At 35.4% G+C, this 19080-nt stretch overlaps 2 protein-coding genes across 5 annotated transcripts; one reads left to right on the forward strand and one right to left on the reverse strand.

Annotated features, from left to right (window-relative positions):
- Positions 1-207: 207 nt before the first annotated feature.
- Positions 208-14512, reverse strand: bin2a (bridging integrator 2a). Of its 4 annotated transcripts, none has more exon segments than NM_001007421.1 (14): positions 208-567; positions 674-752; positions 2474-2918; positions 5738-5842; positions 5963-6045; positions 6140-6215; positions 6488-6573; positions 6742-6849; positions 6948-7043; positions 8496-8590; positions 8670-8724; positions 8800-8880; positions 11123-11272; positions 14355-14444. In NM_001007421.1, coding segments are annotated over 12 exon segments (1392 nt in total). In that variant the 5' UTR covers positions 11216-11272; positions 14355-14444; the 3' UTR covers positions 208-567; positions 674-683.
- On the forward strand, positions 13389-18752 carry si:ch211-210c8.6. The gene is made up of 5 exons (XM_021470018.3): positions 13389-13542; positions 14668-14773; positions 15077-15183; positions 17634-17806; positions 18205-18752. Exons 1-5 carry the CDS (start codon positions 13431-13433, stop codon positions 18490-18492), a joined length of 786 nt encoding a protein of 261 aa, XP_021325693.2. The 5' UTR covers positions 13389-13430; the 3' UTR covers positions 18493-18752.
- Positions 18753-19080: the final 328 nt, after the last annotated feature.

A 19080-nucleotide genomic window follows, 5' to 3' on the forward strand; every position in this document is an offset into this window, starting at 1 on the left:
GAGTGACTTCATACCATGTGCGCGTTCACGAGCGCTTCCTCCTGCCAGCTCACGTGAGAAATCAAACAATGGTTGAATAATTGCACGAAATGACATTAACCAACAACACCTCCCTGCTAGACTAACCTCTTAAAAACAAAGGAGATTTGGGTCATTAGTTTAATTGTTTGAGTGTGTAATGAGGAAAATATGAAAATAACAGCCAACTGAGTGGCAAGTTCATTTGTATTATATTATTTTTAATGGAAGACTGTCAAGTACATTACTATCATCCCCACAGCTTAATGTGATACTTTTCATCAGTTATATAAATGGATGTTTTGCACTGATAAATTGGGGGGAAAAAACAGAAAGACCACCACATGTGAAGCATAAAAGACAACACAGAAATGTGATATTATAAAATAAACTGTACTCGAATTAAAACCCAAAAATTTAAGCAATCCTCTGAATGATCAGAAATGAAAAAAATCATGATTTCATGTAAGAACAGTGTTCAGACATCCTCCGTTATGTTGTTCACTTCATGTTTGGTTCCAGATATTGGCAATAGACAGTAGATCTTTTCTGTGAACAGATGAAAACACATTGAGTCATCTGCTCTCGCTGCATTAAATGAAACAGCAGATCACTTCATGAATATGAGCTGGAAGTGTTCTCAAATTTTGCTGACCTTTTGTCTGCTATTTCGAGGCCTCTGTCTTTACTCCCTCCTTCACTTCTCCTGGTGGACGCTCATCCTTGTTAAGAGCCTAAAAACAGGTCAAACAAATAACTTTTACTCCTTTGAGGAACTTTTTAAAAATGTTTCTTTACAGAATATGATGGCTATGGAATATTAGTAGCTCACTTACTACTGTACACTGTAATACAATTACCGGCCACTTTATTAGGTACAGCTGTTTAACTGCTTGTTAAAGCAAACTTCTAATCTGCGAATCACAGCGCAGCAAATCAATGCATTTAGGCATGCAGACACTGTCAAGACGATCTGCTGCAGCTCAAACTGAGCATCAGAATGAGGAAGAATAGGGATTTAAGTGACTTTAAACGTTGTTGGTGCCAGACTGAGCCTAAGTATTTCAGAAATTGCTAATCTACTGGGATTTTCACACACAACCGTCTCTAGGGTTTAAACAGAATGGTCTGAATAAGAGAAAATATCCAGAAAGCAGCAGTTCTGTGGGCGTAGATGCCTTGTTGATGCCAGAGGTCAGAGGAGAATGGCCAGACTGGTTCAAGCTGATAGAGAGACAGTAGTAACTCAGTTAGCCATTTGATGCAACTGAGGTATGCAGAAGAGCATCTCTGAACGCACAACACGTCCAACCTTGAGGTGGATGGGCTACAGCAGCAGAAGACCACACCTGGTGGCACTGCTGTCAGCTAAGAACAGAAAACTTAGGCTACAAGTCGCACAGGGATACCAAAATTAAACAATGGAAGACTGAAAAAGTGTTGCCTGCTCTGATGAGTCTCGATTTCTGCTACAATATTCAGATGGTAGAGTCAGAATTTGGCGTCAACAAAATGAAAGCATGAATCCATCCTGCCTTGAATAAAGGTTCAGGCTGGTGGTGGTGGTGTTATGGTGTGGGGGATTTTTTCTTGGCACACTTTGGGCCCTATTTGTACCAATTGCATTGTGTCAATGCCACAGACTACCTGAGTATTGTTGCTGAACATGTCCATCTCTTATAATCTTCTGATGGCTACTTCCAGCAGAATAACGCATCATGTCATAAAGCGCAAATAATCTCAGACTGGTTTCTTGCAAATGACAATGAGTTTACTGTACTCAAATGGCCTCCACATTCACCAGAGCTCAATCCAATAGAGCACCTTTGGGATGTGGTGGATCTGGAGATTCGCATCATGGATGTGCAGTTGACAAATCCACATGTCTATCAAGTCAATATGGACCAAAATCTTGGAGAAGTATTTCTAGTACCTTGTTGAATGTATGCCATAAAGGATTAAGGCAGTTCTGAAGGCAAAAGGGGGTGCAACCCAGTAGAAGTAAGGTGTCCCTAATATAGTGGCCGGTGAGTGTATATACTGTATTCAACAAACTACTATTATAACTATTATTGTTCAAACAGTACACGAAACACTAAACATGATAATTAATTGAGCAGAATTTTGGATAAGTTGGCGGTGCCTTCTGCTGTGGTGACCCCTGATGAATAAAGGTACTATGTCGAAGGAAAATAAATGAATGAATGACTCTTGATTTGTATATTGGGCTGCACTGTGATTTAAGGGCATCACATGATTTTTGTTCTGATCTTCTGTAAATCATAGTTAACATAGAGTTTTTTTATCAGAAAATAAGCAGGACACATTATAATGTACTGAAAATATATATAACCTAAAGCTAAATTACATTGACATTGTTCTAATGCTTAATAAATCCCCTTATTATCATTAAAATGCCCTTATTAAGTCTGTAAGGTGTTCTAACGGAACTCACATGGCATGAAGCATCTGTTTCTTGTTCATCTGATTTAACATCAGGATGTATCCCGTTCTCCACACCAGAACTCCCATCATCCTTCTCCACTGGCTTCTGTTCTCTGTTTTTGGAGTTTGAGTTGGTCTTCAGTTCAGTTTCATTGTTATCCTCCTCAGAAGACTCTCCCTGTCCGTCTTGATTCGAAGCTTGCGTTGACTCTTTCTTCTCATCTTTCTTCCCTTCCACCACTGGTTTGTCTTCAGAGGCATTGGTTCCATCCACCTGTGGCTCATTGGAGGAGGTGCCTTCTTCTTCCTCTTCTTCTGTGGGATAGTCTACTTTTGCAGGGTTGTCTTTTGCCCCTTTGGAACCGGAGACGTTCTCATAAATGGGTACAGGGCTAGTGGGGCTGTAGGTGCCATAAGCTGGTCTGTCAGACCGAAAACTGGAAGAGTTGTCTCTCCTGTAAATCGCAAATATCTATGAAGAAATATCTTGGTTTTGTATCCTTTAATACACGTTTGAAGACAAAATTATAAGTCCTCCTGTGAAATTTGGATACTTTCACTCTAAAAAACATGGGGTAATTTTTTCTACCCAAATCTTGGGTTGAGGCATTTGGGTAATCTTTGGGAGTTATTTTCCGAGTCTTGGGTAGTTTCAACCCAGCTTTTTGGGTCAAATCAACTCACAGCAGGGGCTGACTGGGATACCACATATTATGTACTAATTTGTTTAAATGCAATGAAAATAGTGTAACGTAAACGCAGATTCCTTGCGTTTTCATATTATTAAAATTGGATTTATGCTCATAGCAGCCCTTAGTCAGACCTTTCTGAATTAAAAAATTTCTTACTAGCACCTTTTGTACACTTGTAATCAAAGCTGCACATCCCCCATCATACTTAAGTGATGCAGAGTCAAAACAACACAATTGCTGGGTCATCTTTCGCAGGCATTTTTGGATCAAATTAACCTATTATTTAAATAAAACTAACCAATTATTGGGTAGAAAAACAACCCATTTATGGGGTTAAAAATAACAACCCAATTACTTGGGTTAATTTAACCCCTAATGTCCTATATTTACCCAGCTGTGTTTTTTAGAGTGCTGAATACAATTTATACAAACATTTCCTATTTCTTTTGGAGAAATTCTTATTTCTTTTAGTTTGGCTGGAATTAAAAAAAAAAAAGTCAATATTATTAATGAATTATTTTTCATATCGGCTATTGAATAAACCACTGATGTCCAATGACTTGTTAACCAAATTAACCTTGTTAAGCCATTAAATTTAAGATGAATACTAGTATCATGCCTAACATTGTGTCATCATATCAAAGACAAAAAAAAAATACACTGTAAAAAATACTGGGTTTCACATAAGTCCTTCATGTTGTCCCAACACAAATCTATTAAGTTAATTTAATTGTTTTTACATATTTAAGTAGATTGAACATAAGAAAATTAAGTTGTCCCAAAAAGAAAACTCAAGAATTGTGTTGATTCTGCTAATTTTAAATGGGTAGTTTGAACAAGCAGCAAAAAAATATTATTTGAGTGTAGTTTTGTGGAGTAAGGGATGAATAAAATGATTGCGTAGTATCATAAGTTTATTATAAGTCTTTTTTAAAGATTTATTTTTGGCTTATTTTGCCTTTATTAGATAGGACAGTAATCAGACAGGAAGCAAAATGTGGGGGGTGGTGGTGGTGGTGGGGGGGGGGGTGTTGTTGGGGGGTTTCAGTAAGCTGTTTGACTCTAGTGGATTTGAAATAACCACAAGGCTATTGTGTCGACTTATAAGTCATTTTAAAGACAACTAAAGTGTCTGTTTTAATGTGTGAATTAAGTTATTATGGATTATTTTATGTGTATTCAAATTATTCTTGTTCTCAAATATGCCTAATTTATTTATTGTTTGGCATAAGAGCTATTATTACACTCAATGACATTTGATTGCTTATGTCGTATATATTATTATCAATAGTTTGATGGTCAACTTTTATTTATTTACTCTCATATATTAAATTAATGTGATAAGTTTTTCATTTGATTTTTGACTTTCCTTTACTAATTAAAACACTATTATGAACCACAAAATATTCATGAAATCTAATTATTACAAAAGGTACCAAATTTAGACCAAAAACAGTTTATATTCATTTAAATTTAAAATATTAAAACAGGGGTGTCCAAACTCTGTCCTGGAGGGCCGGTGTCCTGCATAGTTTAGGTCCAACTTGCTTCAACACACTTGCCAGGACGTTCCTAGTATATCTAGTAAGGGCTTAAATAGCTGGTTCAGGTGTGTTTGATTAGGGTTGGAGCGAAAGCCCTCCAGTACTGAGTTTGGACACCCCTGTCCTAAAGTAATTCACAATTGTTTAAAGAAAAACAACAACAGCAAAAACAACAACAGTGAGCAATAAAGAGATTATTTATAAAGAGATTAGAAAGAGAAACAATAAACAGATTACTCATAAGGATAATTGCACAAATACACTACAGGGCTCAACAATAAGGACTGCCCGATGGCCCGGGGCCAGCGTGTGAGATGCTCGGGACAGTAGACAGGATCGTTACTGGCCCGATCGGGCCACTGCTGCCTTGTTACTAAAGTTTAATTTGCCTGTGACTATTTGTCAATTGCGTGCAAATACAGTTTTAGAATTGAGAAACAGTTCGTATTTTCAAGCCTTCAAATGCTACCTTCTCGGTTCTTCTTATCTGATTGGATGATGTGAGCACGTTATTAGTACAGGGAAGAGACAGCAACATGGCGGTAACATCAAATGATGATGTTAAAGGAAAACGTTTGTTTCTAACGTCTTGGAAGCAGACATATACCAGGGTACACCACGACTAAAAAAAATTAAGTGATCTTTTGTACAGTTTGCTGTCAGTTTGGCTGGTCTTTAGCCATCTTTTGTTTCAAAACACTATGAATTTTGCTCGTTACACATTTATAATTTTTAAAAAATATTTACATTTTATATTTACAAACATTTTGACACTTTTTGTTATATTTGTGGCTAAGAAATAGCTATTAACTTTTTTTAGAGGGGCCAGTGAAAATATGGGCAGGGCAAGTAAAAATCTGAACCATTAGTCCGATTGGGCCAGCAGAAAAAATCCTTAGCATTGAACCCTGCACTGTAATAAATAAATATATAATAATATACAAGAAGTATTGTACAACATGCAGATTCACCAGCAGATGGAGTAATTCCCCAACTTAAATGTGAAGGCAAAGAGGAGAGCTGAAAAGAGGGTTTTACCTGAGAGAGCCTCTGGGGTTCATAGTCATGTGGAAATCATAAAAGCTTTTAAGTGATCTGGGGGACAAAGTGTCTCTGAATGACCTTCTCTTCAAGGAGCCCGAGCTTAAAAGGACAACAAAGAGATTCATTTGTTACTACATGCAGCAGCTGAAGCCATTTTATTACAGACATTTAACTAAAAATAAAAAAATTGATCAAAGAACAGACTATGAAATCTTTTACCGATTGAAGTTCTTCACGACAAAGCTCTGGTCAGGATGCTGGGCGCTCAACTCTTTCATCACAGTCTGGAGAACATCATTGTTCTGGAGCCAATAAAAAAAACAACCATGAGGAATCACTGCTCATTATGACTCCAGTGTTTTAATACACAGCTGTATTTTTTCACATTTGGTTTACCTTGGTAATTTCCTTGTAAAAGGTTTCTCTGAGGCTGCAAACGGCTTGGAAGACTGTGACATAGCAGCCAATGCGACTAAGAAATGCAGAAATAAAATGTTTTTATGATCAATTTCATTTTTGAAAAAGTTCATAGATATAATATAATATGCGTCACTTTAGTTACTCCCTCAATATCTCATAACCACACTGTAAAAAATATCCATAAACACAAACTATTATAAATAATAGTTATATTATATATAACTATTATATATACTACAATATACATATTGTGTATATATGAAGAGTCGATTTTGATTTCATGGCGACTTTAAGCAGGAGTCGTTACAAAAACAACTGTCAAACCTGTCAAACAGAATAGGCAGTTCCATTTTCAGTTCCCTGTTTATGTCCTCAAATATCACTTTGGCCGCATTCATCTCATCCTCTGCCTGGAAGAATAACGACAGCAAAAATTAAAGTCTTATAAATTTGGCCCTCATACTTGTGAACCATAGGTTTGTTGCTATATGTCTTGTATCAGTAGTAAACAAATTATTGAATGAAAATTTGTAAAATTGGTTGAAAATTATCAGTAACTTCCGGAAGAATAATATTACCTTTCCAATTTTGATATCGTCCCTCTTCTTGGCATTCTGCAGCCCTGTCAGCTGATGGCGAGCGGAGTCATAGTCTACGAGTTTCCTGTTTCGCTTGGCCACTCTGTCCTAAATCATGAAGACAAATTGTTTACAGTTACAGTGTCGTTTGTAAAAAAAATCATTGAGAGGATTGTGCGAGGTGTATGTGAGTCGGCCACTGTTACCCTGACATCCGGAAACTGGCTCATGTAAGACTCCATAGTGATTAATGCCTGATCGTGCAGCTTGCTTTCATAATCCTTCCACAGCAGATCTTCTCCCTTTTGAAAACACATTTGCATTAATATATGTGTTGGAATAGACACTTATATATGTTGGAATAGACACAATGTTATCAAAATGATATACATTTTGATTTAGTAGCTAATTATTGTGCCCATACTGAAATTATATACTATAACAATGGTTCTCAAAGTGGGGGTCGCGTAACAATGAAGGGGGGTCGCCTGGTGATTTCCAAAAATCTAAATATAAATAGGCCATAAGAATTACCATATTTTATCCATAACCAACTGAAGAAAAAAAAAACAGTCGTTTATAGTTACTATAGTAGCTTATTTACTTGTTCTATTGGATTGCGACCCCTGGGGTAATTACATTATATTAAAGACAGAAATAGCGTCAGATGCAGCAGATTGATTTTATAACACCAGGTTAAACTTTCTGGCCCATTTACAGCACTGACATACATAAAAAATTGTAATGAAGAACAGACTTTGGTCTACTGGTGTGTGTGTGTGTGCGCCATTGCATGCAAGTTTTCTGTATTTATAACATTGGGGGTCTTTAATATTGGGGGTCGCGAGTCACTGGCATTGTTATTTTAGGGGTCGCGTGCTGAAAAGTTTGGGAACCCCTGTACTATAATACTGATTTCTGCGAGAATCTTGGCTCCATGCATGTTTAAGAAGGTCTTCTGCAGTATTTGTGATGATTGGGATGCAGTTCAACAGATGATTCATCGGAAAATTCTACCTTCTGCCACTTTTCCAAATGATCAACTAGAAGTCAAGTTAATATTTGTTGCTCTTACTGGAATTGACGACAACACTTTTTTTCAGGTAGTATATATATATATATATATATATATATATATATATATATATATATATATATATATATATATATATATATATATATATATATATATATATATATATATATATATATATATATATATATATATAGGGGTGGAGTTTAATGGCACACCTACTTTTAAAGATAATACGTTTTCGTACAAATTAAATTGAATTAATCCTTATGATTCAGCACCCATCATTCTACCAATACGTAAAATAGTAAAGTTTCCTCATGACATCAGTCTGGTATCCCATATCTCTCATTATTCTCACTCAATAGGGTCCAATATAAATTTCCAGTATTGTTTTTGTTAACATTTTACATGTATTTCAAATTACACATTGCATAGTGTTGTTTTAAGGCTAAAGGCACCATCTATAAACTGACCAGATAAAGTCCTGACAGAAAATTGCCAGCATTTTTTACATTTTTCAGTGTGTTTTCACTGTAGTATCTACAGCCCAATTCACACTGCACCAGCAGAAGCAGACAGACATCAGCGTTACCTGATCTGTTATCTTCTGTCGGGGCTTGTTTTCAACTGAACTTCAGTACTTATTGGTCTTATATTGTTTGCAATCTAAATGGCATGTTATAATCTGGCATTGGTCTGTATTTGGTGTAAGACTAACCTCCACAACTTCTCCAAGATCTTGTCCACCATCCCATCTATCATCATAAGCGTCAAACAAGGACTGAAACAACCGACTGGAAGCATCCCTCATTACTATTAAACACACAAGCACAGCAAAGCACGTCAGTATTCTCGTTTATAAGAAGCTGATCTCCTGTAGTAAAGATCAAACCTGTGACAGCATTCAGGTACGCTTTAAGATCCTTGTATATTCTGTATCCATCGCTCTGCAAAAGGAGATCACAAGGACATATTAGATCTTTAAAGGCGTTACCTCATTTACTATAGTAGATCTAAGATACCTGTTGCATGTGAAGGTTCATCACGCACTGCTCAAAGTGCTCATCTTTGGTCTCCTCAGATTTACCAAGCCTCTGCAAGACCTGCAAAAGAATCCCATATTACAATGTGTCTACAAACACACACACCTGACAGCCATGACAAGGGGATTCTGGAAATATACTGACAGCGCTGGGATGGATGTTACACCCGACTCCTAAAATATTGATAAGCACACGCTGGCAAAGAATAAAGCCCCCTTACAAGGATTCAGATCTTATAAGAACTTTTCACCTGACTTCACCAAAAGCCAGTGGCAAGTTACAACAGCGTAAACTGGCAAAAACAGAAAAGTAAAGTGACTTGGTCAGCCTCGGCGGACAAATGAAAATCAATAGCAGCAATAAAGGAGATTGTTAAAGGAACTCTCCACTTTTTTTTAGAAATAGGCTCATTTTACAAGTCCCCAAGAAGTGAATTGTTGAGTTTTACTATGTCTGAACGCAAGCAACCGATATCTGTGTCTGGCAAAAGCACTTTTAGCTTAGCTTAGCATAAATCACACCATTAACATCTCATCCAAAAATTTTGAAAGCGTTTTAATAATTTTCCTATTTAAAACTTGACCTTTCCGCACACTGTTAATGATTTCCTGTCAAATCTACAGTAACTTACTGGCAGCAAAAATTACATTTGCATTTATTTACTTCAAAAAAATACATTTATTTACTTTTTAAAAATCCCATTTACAGCACCTTTTATTTTACAGTATATATATTTAGAGTATTGTATATCTTTACTGTAAAATAGAGTACAGTAACAGTACAGTAACATACTGCATAACTGTCCTAAAGTAAAATACAGTTCATATTACAGTTAAATACTGCGCAATATACAAACATTGTTTATAGTGTATACTAAGACCAATGGAAATTAAAAGGTTGCTATTTTCTAGGCTGATGTGGCTAGGGACTCTTATTTTTACATAATATTTAAGGGACAGTGACTGCAGCAGAAGCAATGCTGTTGTGCAGCACCTGAAAATAGTCCCTATCTGTTTGTTAAGTCCTGACATATCGGTGACGTATGGAATACTGTTTCCGGGACCAAGCCGCTACTCATTTGAATTGAGAAAATATTCATTAATAGACACTTTTTAGTCCTATCAGACTTTAAAGTGAATTTTATATAAAGTCATGGTGTACACATCAGTCTCTGGACTTGCTGCATCACAAATACCAAAAACTGTAATAAACTATAAAAAAATGTATCACTTTCTGGCCATCAGATATAAGGCATGGATATGGATATATATATATGTTGTGATCATGATTTTCGAAAGTATTTCATCGCTTTGTAAATGTTTATTATTACCATTTGATGAATTTCCCCATACAGTCTAATAGAGAGCTTAGACCTGGAAGCCGATTCACTTCACGTCACACTTAACAAGCAGATAGCTACGTAACAGGACTGCCTAATATCACTGCATCTGTTGCACCCATGAATTCAACTTTTCATTTTCAATTGGTCATGGTACATGCTGTAACTGCAGAAGAATCAAGCTTCAAATAGGAAAATCATTAAAACTCTTTGTAAACATTTTTAGCAAGATGCTAATGGTCTAATCCGATTCAATGATCTATGCCAAGCTAAGCTAAAAATGTTCCCGCCAGACCCGGAGATCTGCTGAATAAATTCAAAAGTGGTTAAACTCATCTGTTTGACTCTTATGGAGCTGTAAAATAAACTTATTTCCAAAAAGAAAAAAGGTGTGTTGCTTTAAGTGGTAAAGGAAGCTGAATGTTAACTTTGGCTTTAACTAGGAAACATCAACACATAATATAATTGCACCTGCTGCAGCCATAGATTCAACTTTTCATTTTCCATTGGTCCTGGTACATGATGTAACTACAGAGGAGTCAAGTTGTAAACAGGAAAACGATTCACTCTTTTTAAACATTTTGAGTAAGATGCTAATGGTCTAATTCAATTCAATGATCAATCCTAAGCTAAGCTAATAATGTTCCCGCTAAACCCAGAGATCGGGTTTAAATTAAGAAATAAATAAATTAAAAAGTGGTAAAACGCAACTATTTAACTGTAGTGGAGCTTTAAAATTAGCTTTTATCAAAAAATAAGTGCAGTGTTCCTTTAAGCAGAGAAGGAAGCTGAATGTTTACTTTGGCTCTTGCCAATGGATTAGATAAAGCAACTTTGGTCAGCTACTCCCATGCCACGTGACTGAATTGATTATTGGATCAAAAATAAAAATCACACAAAACAACAATTATTATTATTTTTAATTGCAAATCACATTGGTGTTTTATGATTCAAGTGCTGTACCTTCTCCTGTGCTCTGTTGAACTGTTTCTGCACTCGTTTAGCGAGCACGTTGGCACCTCCTTTCGAGCTGATGCTGGCCTTGCTCTCTGCCATGTTCTTCACTTGCGCTGTCCTTGAATAACGATAGCCCTTTAAATCATACGGTCGAGCCTTAGAGAAGAATAGGAACTTTTTAGAGCAAAAGACTGTTGACTTGGACACTTTACCTTGTCTGTATTCTGTCTGAGCCCATACACACCTTTCTTGGCTTCTTCTTCTCTACAGTCATAAACCTCTTATCTTTTCAGGTCATAACTTAAACATTGTGGCGGCTCTTTAGTCACAATTTATTGCAATTCCCTATTTGATGCAAGGGCCTACTTATTGATAATGCTTTCTATACACTCCTGATGAAAGTCTTGTCGTTGATCCCAGTGGTAAAAGTACCAAATAATAACTTGACTTCTAGTTGATCATTTGGTATCAGAAGTGGCTGAAAGGCCTCTAGATTATGCTTATTTTACCGAAATGAAATAAGATAATGCCTTGATTTGCTCTTGCAGGAGATTATCAATATTCTTTGGATTCTTCTTCAATGCCTCCTCCATCTTACTGCAGACATGCTCAAAAATGTTCATGTTTGGTGACTGGGCTGGCCAATCCTGGAGCACCTTGACCTTCTTTGCTTTCTGGAACTTTGATGTGGAGGCTGAAGAATGAGAAGTTGCGCTATCCTGCTGAAGAATTTCAGCGCCCCATACTGAATGTAACCCTAAACCATGATTTTTCCTTCACCAAACTTGACTGATTTTTGTGAGAATCTTGGATCCATGCGGGTTCCAATAGGTCTTCTGCAGTATTTGTGTTGATTGAGATGTAGTTCATCAGATGACTCATCAGAAAAATCTACTGTATTTCACTTTTTCAAATGATCAACTAGAAGTCAAGTTATTATTTGTTGCTCTTAAAACTGGGATCGATGACAAGACTTTTATATCAGGTAGTATATTGTATTATATTATATTACAGCTATGGGGAAAAGAATCTAGAGACCACTGGAAAACTTAACATGTTATATTCATTTATTTTTTTCTAGGAAGGTCTGAAAATATTTCTCCCAAATATCAAATTAAAAAACATGGTAATTTTGTCAGAATAACAAATATTTTCATTGATTATGTCTGAAAATCAGGATTATTATTATCAATACATATTTGAAGGCTTGAACATTGGTATTGTGTTGTCTAAAAATTCATATTATAATCTTTATCATTGTTTATTTTTGTAAATATAAATTTACTGTTTTGTTTTGTTATTTGATGCAGTAAATGACATTATTTGTATTTTAAATTTGAAAAAAAACGTCATCAGCATTATTGCTGTAACTGAATATTATGTAAGAAGTAACTAAAGACGAACACTGAATTATTAGAAATTACTACACATTATAGGTGGCCATGATGAAAAAGTTACTACTCACGCTCCTGTGTGGGGTACTAGTTTCTTATGCTTCTCATTTAGAGCCTTTTATTTTGACTTTTGTAGGCTGTAAAATAATTATGAATCAATCAGTGTAGTAATGTGTATCTCTAATGCAGTCAAAACCTGCCTTGCACTACTTTAGCTGTTTATTTCCCTGAAAATAATTGCACGCAGAATCAAGCATTCAACAGCATAGTTTAGTATGAATAATCACTCACTCACTGACCATTCGGCTAATTCACAATTTGGATAATTCACTTTACCATTATATATTATATTATATTATATTATGTTATATTAAAGGTACTAAGCCGAAAAGAAAATGAATAAATACATATTATATTATACATTTTCCCAACCCCTTGTACTGTATGGTTGTCATGCAGCTAGAGTCATCTAATATTATATTGCATAATAATTTTGTTTAATTATGTTTTTTATATTTGTTTTCAAAACATAAGAATCTGCACCATTTTTACTCTTTTTAAGTCATGAAGTTGCTTTGAAAAGGCCTGTATGGTAAAGTACACTATACAAATAAGAAATTACATATGCAAAACACATGCATATCAAACTTGTTATTCTATTATGTATCATATAAGTGTACATTTTTCCATCTATTGTTTAAAATAGATTTTCTATTCAATTAGCACTTACAAACACAAAATATATATTACAAATATTTACAAACTACAACTCCCATAAGCCCCAGTTAATCCACTGGCCACTCCTCCTCAAAACTGAGTGTTATGAACTTTGCTCTGCTGTCGTTTCCTCATATATTCTAGCAGAAGTTTGTATGATTGAACTCAAGTTTGTGACACTGCTGCTTCAGGACCTTCCGGAAATGATCATGGGAAGCACGTTGGCGAAGTGTGCAGCCACAGACCTGGCCATTCAGTGGGTCGGGTGGGCACTTGCCTGCTCTTTCAAAACGGAGAAGTTTTACGACTTGGCAGGTAAATGATTAATCCAAAAGGCGCAGTCATCATAGGATAATGATATATTAATATTACCTTCCTTGCGTTCGTCAGCTTTACGTTATCTATTTATGCATTAGCGTATACATAACCCTATGGTTTTTCGCTTTAAGGTTAATAAGCGTTGTGTTTTTGTCGCCTAGCCACCCACAGAACGGTTGTATTGTAATTAAATCAGAAAAAATTTAGTTGTTATCAAAAAGTATTACGAGACGGCGGTTATCTAAACTACATTAACGTGTTGTGAAACAACCATAAATACGCCCACAACACAGCTTAACGAACTGCACGAGTTTTCCCGCCCATCGTTTAACAAGCCAATCAGATCATGTCCTCTGAGCCCTAGCCGCCGTGTGATTGGCCAATCTTTAGAAAAGGCACTGTCAATCACACAGCTAGAGGCGGGAGGTGTAGGGGAAAAACGAAAGACTGTTACCTAGTAATGACTGAATGAGTAAAGACTGATGTTTTATATAAATCACTACGAGCAAAATTAGGAATAATATCTCTTTTCCGTCTAAACATATGCTCAGACATCAAATATCTAATATTTCATCAGATAAACAATTTAAACCAACTCAAATATCCTTTTTAAAATACATAATTCTGTATATTATGGTATACGTTACATAGATATCTTAATACAGCAAATAGGAAACATTTTTACAGTTATTTTGGTTAGTATGTTATGCCTAGCATGTTCATATATTATGAACATAAATGTATCATGACAAGTGTAATGCAAATTCCTATCTCCCACATTTAAGTTAAACAAGACCCAAATTACTCACCCCTCAGCATCCAATTTGCATTTCTCTTCAATGAAGCACAAATATTATCCAATCATTTCAGTCTCTCAAACTCAGCTCCCTTGAGTAAATCCTAACTTCTACACACTCGCTCTCTTTCTCTCTGAGAAATGTGCTCTTGAGAATCCTTGAACTTTGCTACCAATTGTCTCTTGGTTCATTGGTAAAATATTCAGTGAACACGCCTCACTTTTAAAATGGACGGACACAGGTGACTGGCTGCTCTGCCCATATCTGGAAGGATATTGAACGCCTTATCATATTAAGTACTACATAATTTTGTTGTTGTGTATAGGATCTGGTACCTTCATATTGCTGGCTCACCTCAGTCGTGTATGGGGCGGAAGTGGACACCTTAGACAGAATGTACAAACTGGACTTGTCACTGCATGGGGATTGAGGTAAGAGATAGATAGATAGATAGATAGATAGATAGATAGATAGATAGATAGATAGATAGATAGATAGATAGATAGATAGATAGATAGATAGATAGATAGATAGATAGATAGATAGATAGATAGATAGATAGAGAGAGAAAGAGTGATTAGTAATGTAAAAGACAGGACTGTTTATTGGCGTCTTGCTGCTTTAAACAGCATTAATAAAAGTGAAGTCAGTCCAGCTTCATGTTGTATTAATGTATCCATTAAGGTCTGGTTAATAAGTCAATAAGTAACAGATTGGGCCTTGTGCTGCTGCAGGCTCGGGACATTTCTCTTTCTTAGAATCCTAAAGGAAGGACAAGACCGGAGGTTTAACAATGTCAGAGACAGCCCTGGGACATTCTTTGTTTACTGGACCATGCAAGGTATTTCAACTACTGCTATTGATTATTTGTATAGTTACTGTTAATTGATTACTGCAGCAAGCCAGACCCTATGCATGAGATCAAAACAGTACCACAACAAAAGACTATTAGGAATTAAGAATACATGCATTATGCATACATAAGAATTCATTTGTTTTTGACTTATTCTCACTCACTTTCCTTTTGCTTACTGGCAATTTATATGCATTTTATACAGTTCTATTCAGTATCACAAAGGTCAAACATCCAATAGTCTATTCTAGTAATCACACTCAAAGAAATATTTTTGCTGCTTGTTCAAGCTACTTATTTAAATTGAGCTCAAAAAAGTTTTTGAGGTTTTTTAGGGACAACTTAATTGTTTCATGTTCAATCAACTTAAAATTGTAAATTAATTGTAAAGTTAATTTGGTAGATTTGAGTTTAGACAAGATTAAGGAACTGTGTGGAACCCATCATTTTTTACAGTGCACATACCCTACATATGGAATAAAAAATTTTTTGGTACTGTTCTCAATCTATTCAAATGATAATACTCTGCTATACAAATTGTTGTTAACTTATTAAACAATATACAGCTGAAGTCAGAATTATTAGCCCCCTTTGAATTCTATTTATATTTTTTATATTTCCCAAATTATGTTTAACAGTGCAAGGAAATTTTTACAGTATGTCTGATAATAATTTTTCTTCTGGGGAAAGTCTTATTTGTTGTATAACAGCTAGAATAAAGGCAAATTTGAATTTTAATGTCAAAATGATTAGCCCCTTTAAGCTATTTTTTTTTTCGATAGTCTACAGAACAAACCATCGTTATACAAAAACTTGCCTAATTACCCTAACCTGCCTATTTAACCTAATTAAGCCTTTAAATGTCACTTTAAGCTGTATAGAAGTGTCATAAAATATCTAGTAAAATATTATTTACCGTCATCATGGCAAAGATAATTTCCCAGAGATGGGAAGGGCATCCGCTGCGTAAAAACTTGCTGGATAAGTTGGCGGTTCATTCCGCTGTGGCAACCCCAGATTAATAAAGGGACCAAGCCGACAAGAAAATGAATGAATGGCAAAGATAAAATAAATCTGTTATTAGAGATGAGTTATTAAAAGTATTTTGTTTAGAAATGTGTTGAAAAAATTTCTCCATTTAACAGAAATAGGGGGAAAAATAAACGGGGGCTAATAATTCTGATTTCAACTGTATATTATTGTTATTTTATAAAACAGTAAAAATCAAAATTTCCAATTTTTTTTTATTCAATATTCTATTTCATTCCATATGGTTTTATTATTCTGTTTCAGTATTCTATTAATTATACACAGATATTCTATTTTGTTTTATCACATAACAATCAAGTATACAATTTACTTATTCTATTTCTTTATTGTCTTCTACTTATAGATGTCTAAACATAGATGTCTTGGTTAAACAAGGCTTAATTTGCGCTGTCAGTGAAAATCTAATGAATATTTAATATATTGATTGCATATAATACAACGGTACAGAATATGATTCAGAATAGAAAGGAATATTGAAATAGAATAAGTTGGACATTTGCTCTTCATTGTGCAATATCCCACTAAGCAGTTTTGTGTTTAATAGACATCTAAACATAGCTGAAACCAATCAAAATCAAAATTTGGGCTGTCAGTGAAAATCCAATAGATGTCCAAGAAAAGCTCCAAAACTAGATTAGTCATCAAAACACAAATTAATGAATGACTACATGTGTAAAGTCTGTCTAATCTGTTTTTGATATAATAAATAAGCGCTTGAGTTATTGTTGCCTTTCTATCAGCTTGAACCAGTCTGGCCATTCTCCTCTGACCTCTGGCATCAAAAAGGCATTTGCCTTCCCTATTCTGATATTGGTTTGAACTGCAGCAGATCATTTTGGCCATGTCTACATGCCTAAGTGCATTGAGTTGCTGCCATGTGATTGGCTGATTAGAAATTTGCGTTAATAAGCAGTTGGACAAGTGTACCTAATAAAGCGACCCATGAGTGTGTGTTTAGAGGTCTATTAAACAAAATTGCCTGGTGGGATATTGCATAGCAAATATCCAATTTATTATATTTCAATAATCTATTCTATTCTGAATCATATGCAGGAAATAGAAGTTTCCTTGCATCTGTTCTGTAGTCGTATTTTATGCAGTCAATATATCAAATATCCAGCCTTTTTTATTTCAGCATTCTATTCTGAATTACATCGAAGTTGAACTTTGCACTTGATCTACACTAATCTATATCACATGATGATGATTACATTTTAAACCTGTTTTATTTCAATAATATATAATGATGGCTGCAGTATCCCTTATATTCAGTAATTATTATCTCACCAAAATAGTTTCACTACTAAAATATATATATATATATATTTTTTTTTTTAAAGATTAGCCATCTGGCATCGAAATAAATCTAGATTTCTCCTCCTTTCTAGCATTGTGGGTCTTTGTTACCCTTTTGCCCACCCTAATTCTGAACAGTGAGAGAAGAGATGAGCCTCTAGGCCCGCGGGACTACATTGGCTGGGGAATATGGGGGCTGGGTTTTGCTACAGAGGCCATTGCAGACCAACAGAAGTGGAATTTTAAAAATGATCCAGATAATGTGGTGAGTAATACATTGCACTGATAATAAGACGCTGATAAGACTGCGATTAAGCGGACATGAAAACCATATAACTCATATCATGATGAAATATTTTAGCATTAACAGCTATGGGTTTATAAGGTTTGACCGATCATAACCTGAACCAGACAGGTTGTTCTTTACCCTCCGGTTGTCTCCAGTTATGTTTTTAGTCTTCAATGAATTTCTTAACCAGCAACAATAGGTTGACCAAATATGGTAATTTAGGGAGGGGCTAGCTGCTTGTCCAATCATATTGAGAGATAACACATTTCATCCTTAATAGTAATAACACAAAAAAAGGATTTGGTTTCCAGAAACTGCTTATTAACTGCATATGAATAGAGCTATAATCATATAATCTATCTCATGTCATACAGGGGAAGTTCATTCATCATGGGCTGTGGGCGTACAGCAGGCACCCAAATTACCTGGGGGAGATCCTGCAGTGGTCCGGCCTGTTCCTGTCTGCTTCCTCCATCATGCAAGGACCTCAATACCTCAGTGCACTTTCTCCACTTTTCGTTTGGTTCTTACTGAGACACGTTAGTGGGATCCCCATTCTTGAGAAGCAGGCTATGAAGAAGTGGGGGTCGGACCCCGCTTTCCAGAACTACGTCAAAAACACTCCCCTTCTATGGCCCTTTCCAAAAGTTAAAGGAGAATAAAGCATGTTTACAGTAATTGCACCTGACAAATGAACATTGAGAGCTGCTGATTGAATTCCTATATGGAAAATTTGTATTAGGTGCCGTTTACACTAGAGAGTTTTCATTTTAACGTTTGTTTTGATAGTTTTGTCTGTTGTCCACACTACACTGGCATATTTGACCTACAAAAACTGAGCGTTTTGCAAATGCTAAAGACCCTGTACTAGTTTGGGTTGGGTTGATTTTGATAAATTCAATAAAAGATGGATTGAAACACATTTTTTTTGAAAATAGAAGCACAGCCATCAGACAACCACTTTCTTTTTGCTCTACCAGACAATAGATCCTTTTCACAAGACGATGATGCATTTCAATTGTCATCAGCAACTTAAATATCCTCTGAAAATTTTAATATTAAGAAAAAACAAACATGTACTTATAAAACTGTACTTTGTATTATATCATCTTTGGACCAAATTACAATATATATATATATATAGCCGTGAAATATTAAAGTAATATCAGCACTCGTATAGCCTTTTCACCCTTGTGTTCACTCAAAAAAAATTTTTTTCTTTGCTAGTTCAAACTACTTATTTAAAATGT

This window comes from Danio rerio, chromosome 23 (genome assembly GCF_049306965.1).
Source record: "Danio rerio strain Tuebingen ecotype United States chromosome 23, GRCz12tu, whole genome shotgun sequence".
NCBI classification, from domain to species: Eukaryota; Metazoa; Chordata; class Actinopteri; order Cypriniformes; family Danionidae; genus Danio; species Danio rerio.